Source organism: Mus pahari, chromosome 8 (genome assembly GCF_900095145.1).
Source record: "Mus pahari chromosome 8, PAHARI_EIJ_v1.1, whole genome shotgun sequence".
Lineage (NCBI taxonomy): Eukaryota > Metazoa > Chordata > Mammalia > Rodentia > Muridae > Mus > Mus pahari.
The window spans coordinates 108,433,834-108,447,828 of record NC_034597.1 but is presented as its reverse complement, the minus strand read 5'-3'; the positions used below and the strand labels follow the sequence as shown (position 1 = coordinate 108,447,828).

Sequence of the window (13,995 nt, the reverse complement as noted above, 5' to 3'; positions counted from 1 at the left end):
ACACAGATGACTGATAAATGCAGGTTTATGAAGAGAATAAGCCCCTAAAGCCTTAAAAAAAAAACAAACCTCAAAGCCTAAAAAAAATCCAAAAAAAAAAAAAAAATACTAAAGCCATTGCATCCTGGATCTTTCTCAGTATCTGTAATAGCATCTATTCTGTGAGAACCACACCGTCTGACAAAGGCAGTGCTGTGGTAGGCAGGAAGGAATATGGGGGACACGGCAGGGAGGCTACAGAGGAGTGCACACAGTAGTCTTCCTTTGGGGAGAGCATGGCTTTGCCTAGAAACTTGTGAGGCAAAGTCTGTCCACCAGTATATCTGTCTGTGTTACTAAGGCGACCCTGTAAGTGTGTGGAGAGAGGTGGCCTCTGCCTCAGGAATGGCTCCCTGTCTCATCATGAGCGTCATGTCCTCCATATATCAACCTGATCCTGACCTCTGCTCTCTATTGACTGAGCCACATATTTATACTGAGAGCAGGGCCAGGCTAAGTGGCTGACGGTGTCCTCAAGCATGTTTGTGCCTCAGCCTCCCAAGTGCTGGCCTATAGAAGTGAGATTCCATACCTGACTAAACCCAACCAATGCTGGCCTCTAACCTGCACTTCAGGGGTGCTTGGTGAAGGGAGTGGGTGGGTAGGTGGCTGGCGTTCTCCTGGCTTGAAGTGGGAATCGGGTTGTAATGCATTCTTCTGCTTTGCTTCCACAGGCTCCGTCTAACATGAAGTCCGTGCTCCAGGCAGGCTGGCTTCTTACTGTTGCGGTCGGCAATATCATCGTGCTCATCGTGGCAGGGGCGGGGCACTTCCCCAAACAGGTAGGATCCATCTTTTTCCTTCTGTAGGTTTCTATGTTTGAGACGGGGTCTTTTTTATTTATTTCATGTATATGAGCACACTGTCACTGTCTTCAGACACACCAGAAGAGGGCATCAGATTCCATGACAGATGGTTGTGAACCAACCACTACGTGGTTGCTGGGAATTGAACTCAGGACCTCTGGAAGAGCAGTCAGTGCTCTTAACCACTGAGCAGATGGCATCTCTCCAGTCCTTGAGACAGTGTCTTATATAGCCCATGTTGCCCTCAAACTTGCTGTGTAGACGGTGACTTCAAGCTTCTCGTGTTCTTGGTTATTAATGGTCATCGCCATGACCCTCCCTAGCTATCTATCAATATGTATCCATTTGAGTCACTGGCTGAATAATATTACCAGACCAGTCAGCTGGCGTTATCACCAGTAGCACTAGGCAGAGTCTCTGCAGGTTTCTGTTACTTGGAAACTGACACCAGGTTTGCCATGTTGAGTTAAATAAAGTCCATATACTCTAATGGGGTCCGCTATCGGGAAAAAAAAATCTTCCATCGGTTCTGTGAATTCAGATCAAGAGCCATACACTAGTCATATGAGCTAGGGGTATAACTCCATGGAGAGTACTCGCCTGGCATACACAAGGATCTGGGTTCTAGCCCAGCACTGGAAGGAGAGAAAAGAAAGAAAGAAGGAAAGAAGGAAATAAAGGAAGGAAGGGAGGAAGGGAGGAAGGGAGGAAGGGAGGAAGGGAGGAAGGGAGGAAGGTAAGGAGGCCAGATTCCTTATACAGAAACTCTACAATAAGTTAAAGATGTTCTTGAGGTTTTCTTATAACTTTCCATTTAAAATAAAATAAAGCGCAGACTTGTCTGATGCTCAGAGCTTTTGTTCAGCCTTGTTGCACACAAGGTCTGCCTGGTGGCTTCCTGTCACCAGAGCAGTGACACTGTTTTCTATTTCAGGAATGGCCATGGGGCATTGTGCTCTTGAGCTCAGGCATTGTCAAAAAATATGTGCATATAACTATGTGTATGCATGTGTGTGTGCATGCGTGTGCACATATAAGTTATAGATAGATAGATAGATAGATAGATAGATAGATAGATAGATAGATAGATAGATAGATAGGAGGGGCTGCAGTATATATGTGCACCATGCACCTGCAGGTGCCCATGGAGACCAGAAAGGCATTTGGGTCCCTGGAGCTGGAGTTGTGGGGTTTGTGGGTATGTCGGGACCACAACCAAGGACTTCTGGAAGATGCTCAGACCTGTGGAGCGATCTCTCCCGCCAGTGTTTGGCACACCCATCTTTCCTGTCTGTGTTCGGCACACCCATCTTTCCTGCCCGCGTTCAGCACACTCTTTGTCTTGCGAGGCCAACACTTGTTCCTTGCTGGCTCCCCATCTTTCTGGCACCAGCCTGAATTTCAGAAAGTTCCTTTCATCCTCCCAAAAGTCTTGTTTCCACATCCCATGTTAGCAGGAAAGTGTCAACTGCTCCTTGAGCATTTGAGAAAATCCGGACAATGTCTCTGTTGGGGGCCGGCATCTCCTAGTTTCACTTCAAAGTTTCTTCCACCTAGAAGTAGCAAGAAGATGTGCATGGGACACCATTGTAACTATGTTAACGCGACCTGTGTATGTGTGTGTTTGTTTGTTTGTTCTCTTCCTCCGTCTCTGCTTCCTCCAGTGGGCTGAGTACATTCTGTTTGCCTCGTTGCTTCTGGTTGTCTGCGTGATATTCGCCATCATGGCTCGATTCTACACCTACATCAACCCAGCAGAGATTGAAGCCCAGTTTGATGAGGATGAGAAGAAAAGGGGCATAGGAAAGGAAAACCCGTACTCTTCGTTGGAACCCGTCTCACAGTCAAATATGTGAAGGTCAGAAGCAGTGGAGAACGACTCAAGTCCAACATGAGCCCTGACCTCTGCCCAAGGGACAGGACACCCCACCACACAGCCCTTGATGGAGAAGACCTCAGAAGTGTGAGCCAGAATAATAACAAAGCAGTTTCCTAACCAGCAGCTGTGAACCTGAAACTCTAGGGGAGCCTTTTTAATTTTTTTTATTTTTTTTTTAATTTTTATTTTTTATTTTTTTTTTTAAGACAGGGATTCTCTGTGTAAGACTGGCAGTCCTGGAACTCACTCTATAGATCAGGCTGGCCTTGAACTCACAGAGATCTGCTTGCCTCTGCCTCCTAAGTACTGGGATTTCAGGCATGCACCACAACTGCCCAGCTAAAATATTTATAATACGCACTTTCTGTTTTGTTTTGCTTTGTATTTTAACACTGGGCCGTATCTTACATTTCTGCCACAGAAGTGAACTTAGCTCAGATTAACTTAATTTTGAAAAGGCACTAGTACTGTTTTTTCTAACAGTTTTATGAAAACAATGTTGAATTTACAGAGGGCTTTTTCAATAGTGTGTAGTGACTATCGGCTGATTCAAGCTAGTAGCTTTACCTTGGGGTCTTTATGCTTGTTTTTCTAGTCTTGTTAGCCTTTCCTCCTTTTTAAATTATGTGTAACTCAAAAGACTATTCGAGTGAAGGTTAGTCATGAGTCGTGAAGTTTTACTGGTCGGAAATAAATTCTCATTCTTAAGAATATGTGTTTGTCTTTATATGCCCCATAGAGGGGAACACCAGGGCCAAGAAGTGGGAGTGGGTGGGGAGGGGAGCAGGGTCGGGGGAGGATATAGGGGACATTCGGGATAGCATTTGAAATGTAAATGAAGAAAATATCTAATAAAATAATTTTAAAAAAGAGTATGTGTTTGTGTGTCTTTGGGTATAGTAAGAAACTTTTCTATGCTGTCTGGTTATATTACTGATACATGCTCATTGGTTATATAATTGATACATGCTCGTTAAGATGTTTCCGAAACCAGCAAAACATTAACAAAAGCAATATCCACAAAGGGTAAATGTCAGGGACACAAAACATCAGTTTATTTCTTCTTGGTCCTGTTTTTTCTAGGGGTGGGTGGGTATCTTTTAGTACTGACATCTTTCTGTGTGCACATACTTTTACATCCCATTGTGTTTTTCTTGAATTGATGAATATTTCTCTACTTCATCCTTCTAAAGTATTATGAACAAATTCATCCAACACACATTTGGCACTTTTTTGTTTTGTTTTGTTGCTTGTTTTGTTTTGTTTCAAGACGATAGCTCAGCACGTAGCTCTAACTGTCTGAGCTCACTGTAGATCAGGCTGACCTCCTCCTCACAACCATCCACCTGCCTCTGCCTCCCTTTACAGCTGTGTGCACTGTGCCCCGCTTACCTGTTTATTTTAAACTTTCTTTTTTTTTTCTTATTCTTCTCTCAAACATTACATCCTGACCACAGTTTCCCCTCCATTCACTCCTTCAGTTCCTCCCCTCAACTCCCCTTTCCCCCAGATCCACCTTAGAGAGAGAGAGAGAGAGAGAGAGAGAGAGAGAGAGAGAGAGAGAGAGAGAGAGAACGCAGCAAGCAGGCTCCCCAGGGATAGCCACTGAACATGGCCTAACAAGTTACAATAACACTAGGCACAAACCCTCATATCAAGAACAAGGCATCCCAGTTCTTGATATGACCCCAAGGAAAGGGGTCCCAAGTGCATGCAAAAGAGTCAGAGACACCCCCACTCCCACTGTTGGGAGTCCCACAAGGACACCAAGCTACACAACCATAAGGTATATGCAGAGGACATAGCACTGACCCATGCAGGCTCTGTGATGGTCACTTCAGTCTCTGTGAGCCCCTATGAGCCCTGCTTAGTTGAGTCTGTGGGCCATTCTTGTGGTGCCCTTAATCTCCTCTTCTGTGGGGTTACCCTGGTTCTGCCTAGTCAATTTTTGTCTTATGTGTGTGTGTGTGTGTGTGTGTGTGTGTTTTATTGGGGTGTGTGTATTTGTGTATATGTGTTTGCCATGTTTGTATGAGGACCCTCAGAGGCCAAGTGAGGATGTCAGATTCCCCCAGAGCTGGAGTTATAGGCAATTATAACCCACCGAGTAACATAGGTACTAGGAACAGAATTCGGATCCTCTGAATGAACAGACACTCCTTGTACCAGCTGAGCCATCTCTCCAGCCCAGTTTATTTGGAGAGAGGGTCTCATGCGCCCCAGGCTGGCTTTAAGTTTACTGTGTAGCTGAAGTTCTTGATCATCTGGTCCTAATTCTGGATTACGGATATGTGCCGCTATGCCCAGACTTCTTTGGTTCTGGGAATTGAACCCAGGGCTTTGTACGTTGTGACAAGCACTCCACTGATTGATTTTCATCATGGAATGGAGATATAATTAATCCCAGATGTCGGCCCCATGAGAATTGTCTCTGGTGTTCCCATACAAACAGGAGTTGTAAGACTTCGCTCAGAAGATAGACGCTGGCTCTGGATGAGGAGGGACAGTCTGTGCTTGCCCTGGAAGCGGCTTTGTGCACCAGCCCATCATTGCACATAAAGGATGCACAGACCCCAAATCTGAGGGAGAACTAATGAGATTATCACACTTAGTTCAACTTTCCAGCCCTGTCGGGCAGTCCTCCGAGCCCCTTAAGTTGGGCCCATGGGCTCTTTTCTCTGCGTGCTTTTCATTTCTCTCCACAAGCTCCAATCCACACTGGACTCCTCTCCCTGGAGCACAGCCTCACTCTTCACTCCCAGTTCAAAGGGAAGACCCTCTCCAGCCCTCACCCCAGCCCCTCCTCCTCCCTTTCACACCTCTCCCTGACACAATGGGTTCCGTGTGTCTCTGAGCTCCCAACATGCCAGAAGATTCCCAGACTTCTGTTTCCCACTTTTAAAAGTACTTGATTAAATGTTCAAGTTTGACTGCTGCTAGCTATTTTAACCATAGGCAGTATGCATTTTGCAAAACAATTATATTCTTACCTTTTGTTACAACAAAGTTTGAACATATACTGAACACTGGGCATGTGCAGACCGCAGGCTTAGCAGTCTTCTGGTGCAATCCAGCAACAGTCCTACCGTGTGGGTTAGTATTGTTCCACTCACAGGAGACAAAGAAAAAGCAAGGCCATCCCCACAGCCTGGCTCTGGAGCAGAGAACACCAGCCCCACATCTGCCACCTCTCAACGCCGTACTCAATCTACTGTAAGGAGGGCATCAATCTTAGTCTTTATAATAATGGTGAGAGCGCCTTCATGACCTTCACTTCTGAGATAAGAAAACTGAGAAAGAGGGCTGGAGACAGGCTTTGCCATTCAGGTCATGTGCTGCTCTCGCAAGGACACAGGTTTAATTCCCAGAACCCACAGGTTAGCTCACAATCATCTAAACTCCAGTTCAAAGGAATCTGACGCCCCCTTCTGGACTCTGAAAAATCAGTGCACATACACACATGCAGGCAAAACACACATGTAAAATAAAATAAATAGATTTTTAAAAACCTTTGTTGTGAGTCTTTCCCCAGGAGGCTATAGCATCTACTGATTACCACAACCTGCTTTACTCATACCACGAGATTATAGCATCTCCCTTCAGCAAACACAGCCAACCCAACGGCTGAGGCCATGTGAAGGGAATCAGGGCCAGGCAGTGTGGCTACTGGGAGCCTGCTAGACCAGTGTTTCCTGGGAAGGACACCCACAGCTGCCTCGATGGCCATGGATGAGAGACTGGAACCCTGACTCAAAGGGCAAACCAAGGAAACAGAGGGACCTTTACCATCCCAGAGGGAGGCCTGGGCCCCGTGAGGCAGTGCTACCGGAAGACACTTTAATTTCCTCCCCTCGAGCCTGATTGGAGCGCTGTTGCCAAGAGAGGTCATGGAGAGAAGCTCTGACCTCAGAAGGCAGCAGCTGGGTGGGGCCATGGGAAGAACAGTCAGTGACAGGGCTGAAGAACTGTGGGGTGCAGCCAGACCCCAGAACAGCAGGAAGCCTGGTTTATTTAGGTTTTAAATTGTGGTAAAATACACAGGAAATAAAACTAATCATTTTAAGGGCACAGAATCCTGGCACAAGTCACACCAACACTATTATCCAACATCTCCTCCATGGGTCTCCTCAAGACCTTCCCCAGCAGACCGGAAACCCGGTGTTCACTGAACACCAGTCCCAACTCCCCTCTTCCGGGACACCGCAGTAAGAAACAAAACGGCGATTCCTTCTTCTACTTCCGCTCGCCTGCACCCTGGGATTCGGACCTTTAGCAGGCTTTCTAGAGTAGCCTGGGTGTTTGGGCTCAGCCGTGATGAAAGGCGGCTGCTAATGGGGCGACCCAGACCTCTAGGACTCCCAGCTTATCAGCGAGGCCACTGACTGCTGCAAGCAGGGACGAGGCTCTCTGGCGTCCTGCAGGTACTGACAGTTTCAGAGTCCTATGAGTTTTCATTTGATTTGTTGTCTGTTTTGGTCTAACGAGACTTCTTGACTCAGTCGCTGTGCTTAAAGGCCCAAATGGAATAGCAACTGAATGTGGTGAGCTGTCATTCTGGTTCCCCACACTTCCTAGGGCTGAGTGTCCTGAGAGCAGGAAGGGAATCGCTAAACCTGGCAAAAGCAGACCTGTGTGCTGGGGAACCAGCCCTGAGCCAAGGGTTCTTGCTCCCTGTCCCCAAAGCTTAGGTTGCCTTCTGGTCTCCAGGCTCACAGAAAGGCTCAGAACCTGGGCTGACATACAGTGACCAACAGAGGGCGCCAAATTGTACCTGTGAGCAGAAGTAACTTCCTTTGTTGTTTTGATTTGTTTTTGTTTTGTTGGCGGTGGTTTTTTGTTTGTTTGTTTGCTTGCTTGCTTGCTTTTTAAGTCGGGGGGTCTCGCTATATAGATTTGCTGGCCTGGACTTCACTAAATACACCAATCTAGCTTCACACAGTTTATCCTACTTTTTTTTTTTTTTTTTTTTTTGGTTTTTCAAGTTTTTTTTTGGTTTTTCAAGACAGGGTTTCTCTGTATAGCCCTGGATGTCCTGGAACTCACTTTGTAGACCAGGTTGGCCTCGAACTCAGAAATCCACCTGCCTCTGCCTCCCAAGTGCTGGAATTAAAGGCATGCACCAACACCGCCTGGCTTCATCCTACTTTCAGAGGTTAAAAGTGTGAGCCACCATAGCTGACAGAAATTACTCCCAATTTGAGCAGCAGCCACTGCTGTTCAGCCTCAAGTTTAACCTCAATATGAATGGCCAAAACTTTGATAAGACCACTGACGTTCAGTGGCTCAAACTGCAGTAAGCCACCAAAAGTTTTGCCTGGGTTGTTTTACGGTTCATAAACCTAGAGAGAATTTATGGTAGGTCCCATTTGACTTCTAAAAACCACAACCCACGGGTATTCGATAATTATTCACAAAGAACCACCGCGAGCATCCAGGAGAGAGTGCCGTGTGAGCCAGTCACAGAGTGAGCAATATCCGTGTGTCGGTGAGTCCATTGTCCCCAAAGAGCTCTCGAGAAAGAGGAAACAAAACAGTACATGGGAGCTCTGGGTAAGAAAGGCAAGTGTGCATCAGCATTTGGAGGCCATAGACTTCAGAGCAGAGCTGGGATCCTATGACACAGAGCACGGGCAAGCTTCCTCTAGGGAGGTCCTGGAGGTGCCCCAAGTAAGGTGGAGTATTCAAACCAAAGTGCAACCAACTTGAGGATAATCTGTCTGTGGGTGTGAAGCACTGGGGAGACTGTCGAGGCGCTGTAGGCTATGGGAAATGCACACGCGCAGGACAAGGCTGGGCAGTTACCCTTTGCAGGTAAACACTGCAAATCTCACCCCTCCCTTGTCAGCTCTGTGCACCTGCAGAGACACTGCCATCGAGTGTGAAACAGCATGGGTCCCCTCAGAGCAGTTGTGAGGTGGCCAGTTGAGCTCATTCTTTGTAAAATTATTTTTTATTCTCCTGATGTGATTGTCATCCCAGAGGCTTGCTGCTTCTGTCTGCTAACCTAAGCCCAGTCCTAGAAGCTTCTAGCCTCTTTACAAGCTAATCTAAGCCTAGAATGTTTTCAGCCTCTGAATAAGTTTACTCTTTCTAGTCCTTTCTGAACTCTGGCTGGCTGGTTCATCTCAGCTGTTCTGGCTCCAACTCCTCTCCAAGCTGACTGATTCGATTGGGCTCTTCTCAGTTTCTGACTGAATTGCTCTGCTTGGCCTCATCCTAACTTTGACAGTCTGTTCTAATCTCCTGGCTCCTTCTCATTCTCTGACTCCCTCTGTCCTCACCTGTGTCTAGCTTGTTCTCTCTCTACAACCCGTCTCTGTAAAAGTCTCCCAGTAAAACTGCCTCTGAGTTCCACCAACTGACTGAACGCAACTGACTAGAACTCAGATACGCATGCCTTTGTCTCCTCTGAGTGCTGGGATTAAAGACATGTACCTAAGACCTGGACCTAAGTTTTTCTTTACCTGAAACTTGCTGTGGACAGGCTAGGCTGGTTTTGAACTTAGAGATCTGCTTGCCTCTGTCTCCTGGGATTAAAGGCATGTCTGTATTCCAGCCAGATCATATAGACCAGGTCTTTGGATGTGATCTCTTTATCAGAGCAGCCACATTCTAAACAAAAATTCCTGTACAATTCTTGGTTCTGTTAGTTCAACCATTGCTTATTGGTCGCCTATCCTGAGCCAACTGTGCCTAGACACTCAGGGTACATCTAAGATCCAAACCATTGTGGTAGTGTAGACAATAGTTCAGTCAACAAGGAAGCCATAGGCAAGATATTGCAGAAGGTGTCACGGATTTAAGACAAGGCACGCACCTAGAGATGTGGCTCAGTTGGTAGAGAGTGTGCCTGCCAATGCCAGTACAAAGACATGAATTCGGTATAAATAACAGAATGCTACTGGTTGGTAGAAAGGAAGCTGAGATTAATTATCTTCAGAGAATAGTTAGCCATCCAGGTCAAGACAGCAGACCCGAAGGGACAAAGGGACGTATCCTGCGGTTCCAAAAGTGAAGGGAATTCTTTGTTTTGCATTTCCAGAAGGAATGGTGACAAACGTTCCATACCATGTGACTTCCTGTGTGCAGGAGTCATTAGGCCCCGAGACCCAGAAAGTAAAGTTGTAATTCAATCTTGTCTTGGAACTGAGCCTGGGGCAGGGGTGGGGAGGACTGGGTTTGCGGCTGTCCGTGGGAGGGAGTGTTCCAGGGCTGTCAGTGGGAGGGAGTGTTCAAGGCCACAGCGATGCTTGATGCTTGTGGAGACTGAGAGGCTGCTGGGGTGTGGGTGGCTTGTGTGGGGAGAAAGAAAGCAGCAATGCGAGATATTGTGACCTGACAAGTTGGATCACCCTTCACAGTAAAACCCCGCAGGATGGTGCTTGCCTGTGATACCAGCATGTGGGGTGGAGACAGGGGGTCAAGGCTTCATGTTATCCTCAGCCACAGAGAGAGTGAGACCAACTGCCCACGTGGAAGGACAACTCAGGAAAGGACGGCGGAAAGCATGTTAGCCTCCCTCAAGGGATGAGGAAAGCCTTTGTAAGGACCATCCTCTGAGCCAAAGCGCTGCCATCTTCAGTTCATCTGGGCCTGTGCAACAAAGATCAGTAGCTTAGCTTGTTGACTATTAATGGTCCTTCCTGGAAGGAGGGCGTGGCGAGGGTCATGAGACCCGCACCTGAGTATTCAGCCACCACCACCCCAACCAGTTATATGCCATTCTGTTTGCACAAGGCCTCCGGGTCTTGGGGAAAGGCTGGAAGGCATAGATGGGGAAGGACTCAAGGAGGGAACTCCATCCACACAGTGATGGAGAGGCATCAGGCATGCCAGGTGCCAATCTCCTGGTGTGGCTCTTTTAAAGTCACCCGTATCCATTGCTCTGTAAGAAAACCCAACAAACTCTTTGGTTCCTCAGAATGAACCTCTCAGTGCCACCACTTCTTGGTTTGTCACTGGGAGGTGGCAGGTGTTTGCTTCTCCCCAAGGAAAGGCTTTTTAGTAATAGAAGCACTCACCATCATAGCTGGAGGCAGAGAGGCAGGACACAGGGACCTCTGTTGGAATGCCAAGAGGACATGTTTAGGGCCTTTGAGAAGTTGCAGGAGACCATCTCACACAGTCAAGAGCAAGGGCAGGGGTTGGGGTGGGGGCCGAAGGGACTGTGTGTTCAGTCTCGGGTTTATGGGTCAAGGCTTCTCCTCGAGAAGTCCCACACCCTGGCCAGTGCTGAGGTGGGGTCCCTCCAGCTAAAGAAGGAGCACAAAGAGGTCAAGCATTGAATCAGGTCCCCATGACCTATAGAAGGGCTGTTCAGTCCAGGAAGGTGGCATTAGAACTCTCAGAGTGGCCCATCCTAAGGCCCTGAGTGCTTAGCTTCATCTAGCCTTCAAAGGAAGTGGACCAGCATCTCCTGACTGCCCCTGAGGAGACCAAGGCACATGGCAGTTAAGCAATGTGTGGGAGCCACCATGTCTCCCCTTCCCTTCCCTCTCTTCTCCTCCCTCTTACCCCCCCCCCTCCTTTTCTTCTCTCTCCACCTTCATTCCTCAGGCATTTGCTTAACAAGTTTCTTCAGAAAGCACTAGAGGACACCTCCAGTTCCCTTTGTGCCTTTATGGTCCTGGAAACAGAAGAACTTACAAAACCTTTAGCTGGAAGGAGCCATGTCTATGAGATTCTGCATTTTTGTTCCAGGGGCAGCATAGAGGAGTATCCTGGCCCACGGGACAAGCTATTTTGTGGGTCAAGGGGGACCGAGCCTGAAAGTAAGAAATGGGCAGAAAAGAAGAGGAGACCCTGCAATGGTTTTTCAAGGTCTCATTTATTGCTGGCTTGAACGTTTGGTTATAAACACTGTAAGGGGGAATGGGGAGGGGTTGAGAAACGATCAAAAGAAACAGAGCGAAGGACAAATGGGGGGATGCTGACTGCAGGCTTGAAACTTCTTGTGATTTATCTCAGAGTCCTGGCACCGCTGCTCCGGGACACTGGGCAGCTAATCTCAGAGTCCTGGATCCTCCTCAACCGCCCCAGATGTCAGCTCAGGACAGAAGTCAGATGATTCCCATGAGCAGCCTTGGGAGGAAGGAGGGGGTCGAGCAGCCTTGGGAAGGAGCGGTGACTCGGCTTTCAACAAAGGACCATTTGGCTACTAGGTGGGAGCTTTCCAAGGCCTGGTGTATCTCAGCCGGCCTCCCACAGAAGAGTGGTCAGTTTACGCTGTAGAGGCCACGGTTTCATTTAAGGTCCACTTGCCTCTTATGAGTTGTCCCTTCTCCACCACAGCCAACTGCACGCCTGAACTGTGAGTCCTTACTTTCTAAAGTCGTGTCTTCTCGGGCCAGACCATGAGGAAAGTGCATAATACAGAGAGCAAATGATGCCACACAGTTCTGAGCCTCAGTTTTCTGTCCAGAAATATGGGTTACCTGGACGTATTGCCCTCGGTGATATGTTGCATGCTCGTGTATCCAGGACTGAGGGGTTCCCAGGATGGAGGGGAGCTGGTTGCTTTAATGAAATGAAACTAGACATAGAAAGTGCATTGGTTTTGCACATAGTAGGTACTCTATACAAGCTGGTTATTGTTTTACTTCTTCACCAACAAATACTTAGCAAGCACCTACTTTATGCTAAATGTGGTTTAGTGCAAAGTAGATACACCCTTGCCTGCTTTGATAGATTTTAAGGCATTCGATGAGCACCACACCCAGCTCCTTGGGGTTTGACCACCCATGGCTGAGTGAAGCAACGCTCTAACGTTTATCTGGGAGTGCCCATCTCTGCCACAAGGTGGCAGAAGAGTACACTTGTGGATTACAAAATAACAAAAGGTTTTTGTCAACATCAGCCCTGTCTTCTCCGGAATTGTTCGTGCTAAAACATCACAAGGCTTGTTAGACACTGGGATTGATAATTCTAGATGTTTCCATCTTGAGAAGGGCGGAGGTGGACTTCGCTAGTCTGTTTGGTCCGGGGATTCCAGTAGATTTGCAGTTCCTCAGGATGTCACCAAGAGGCGCCCGATAGTAGTGGGCTTCACTGAGTTGGAGGATACTGGGAAGGAGACTGTTGATTGGAAGGCATTTCCCGCGTGGTGGGTTCTGCATCATTTCACTAATGTCTGACGCACTCGTTTTTTCATCCAGCCCATGGCGCGTTGCTGTTTCCCATGTTTTGAGGTTGCCCGACAGATTAGAAAATCAGAAACAGTGGTGGTTGCTGACAAGTGCTAACAGAAGCAAGCTTAGCAAGAAGTTAGAGAACAGTGAGGGTCCACTGTGATTATAAATATTATACATGTTCTACCAAAAGAGTTCTGTTGGTGGGCCGGGCGTGGTGGCGCACGCCTTTAATCCCAGCACTCGGGAGGCAGAGGCAGGCGGATTTCTGAGGCCAGCCTGGTCTACAAAGTGAGTTCCAGGACAGCCAGGGCTATACAGACAAACCCTGTCTCGAAAAACCAAACAAAACAAAACAAAACAAAAAAAAAGAGTTCTGTTGGTTTCAATATGTTGGTTTTTCCAGAATCTTCTACAAAACGCCAATCTGGGTGCCTTTTATACAAAGAGTTCTGGAGAAGTCCTGTAGAAATTATCTTGGGTTTCCTTGAATTTTTTTGCTCTAAATCTTTTTTTGCCTTTTTCCCCCCTTGGATCTTTCAAGTCTAAAAACATGTTAGATTCCTCTTCCAGTTGATTGGCACTTGGCTAGGTACAGAAATCCAGTTGAAGGCGGTTCTCTCTTGGGTATTTGGGGAGTGTTATTCCTTGTCTTTCTACTTTTGATGATGCTATTAAAATCCCATGCCAGGCTCAGTATTTAATATTTTATATGGTATTTTAGTTACTCATCATTATGACAGAATACGTGACAAAGGAAGACATATGATATGTGAGGAAAGGTTTGTTTGTCCGCCATGACCTGGAAGGCACAACAGCAATGCCCAAGGTAGCTGCTCACATTGGATCCACATTCAGGAAGCAGTGAGAAGCGGCTCTTTCCCTTTCGATCCGTGTGAGGCTCCTGCCCAAGGGATGGCACCCTGTGTACTCTGGTTGATTCTTTCCCCCCTCACATAAACATTTCTGGAAACACCCTCCTGGGCACACCCAGAGATGTGTTAGCAGTGAAGATAAATCATTGTATAGGGAACCCTTTTCCCTAGATAAGCTTATCCCTCGGATCTATTACAGGATGTTTATTCGAAATGCTTGAGATTCTAATAATAATGTTTTATTTTAATTAGAAACAGGGTCAGGAGAT

At 47.2% G+C, this 13,995-nt stretch overlaps 1 protein-coding gene across 1 annotated transcript in view; it reads left to right on the top strand.

The window, feature by feature from the left end:
* The window catches only part of Slc15a1 (solute carrier family 15 member 1), a 44,301-nt gene extending 41,527 nt beyond the window's left edge, over positions 1-2,774 (top strand). Inside the window, exons 22-23 of the mRNA XM_021203756.1 lie at positions 714-821; positions 2,510-2,774. Of these exons, the coding sequence (XP_021059415.1) occupies positions 714-821; positions 2,510-2,701 (300 nt within the window). The 3' untranslated portion in view covers positions 2,702-2,774. The remainder of the gene's footprint in view (positions 1-713; positions 822-2,509) is intronic.
* Positions 2,775-13,995: the final 11,221 nt, after the last annotated feature.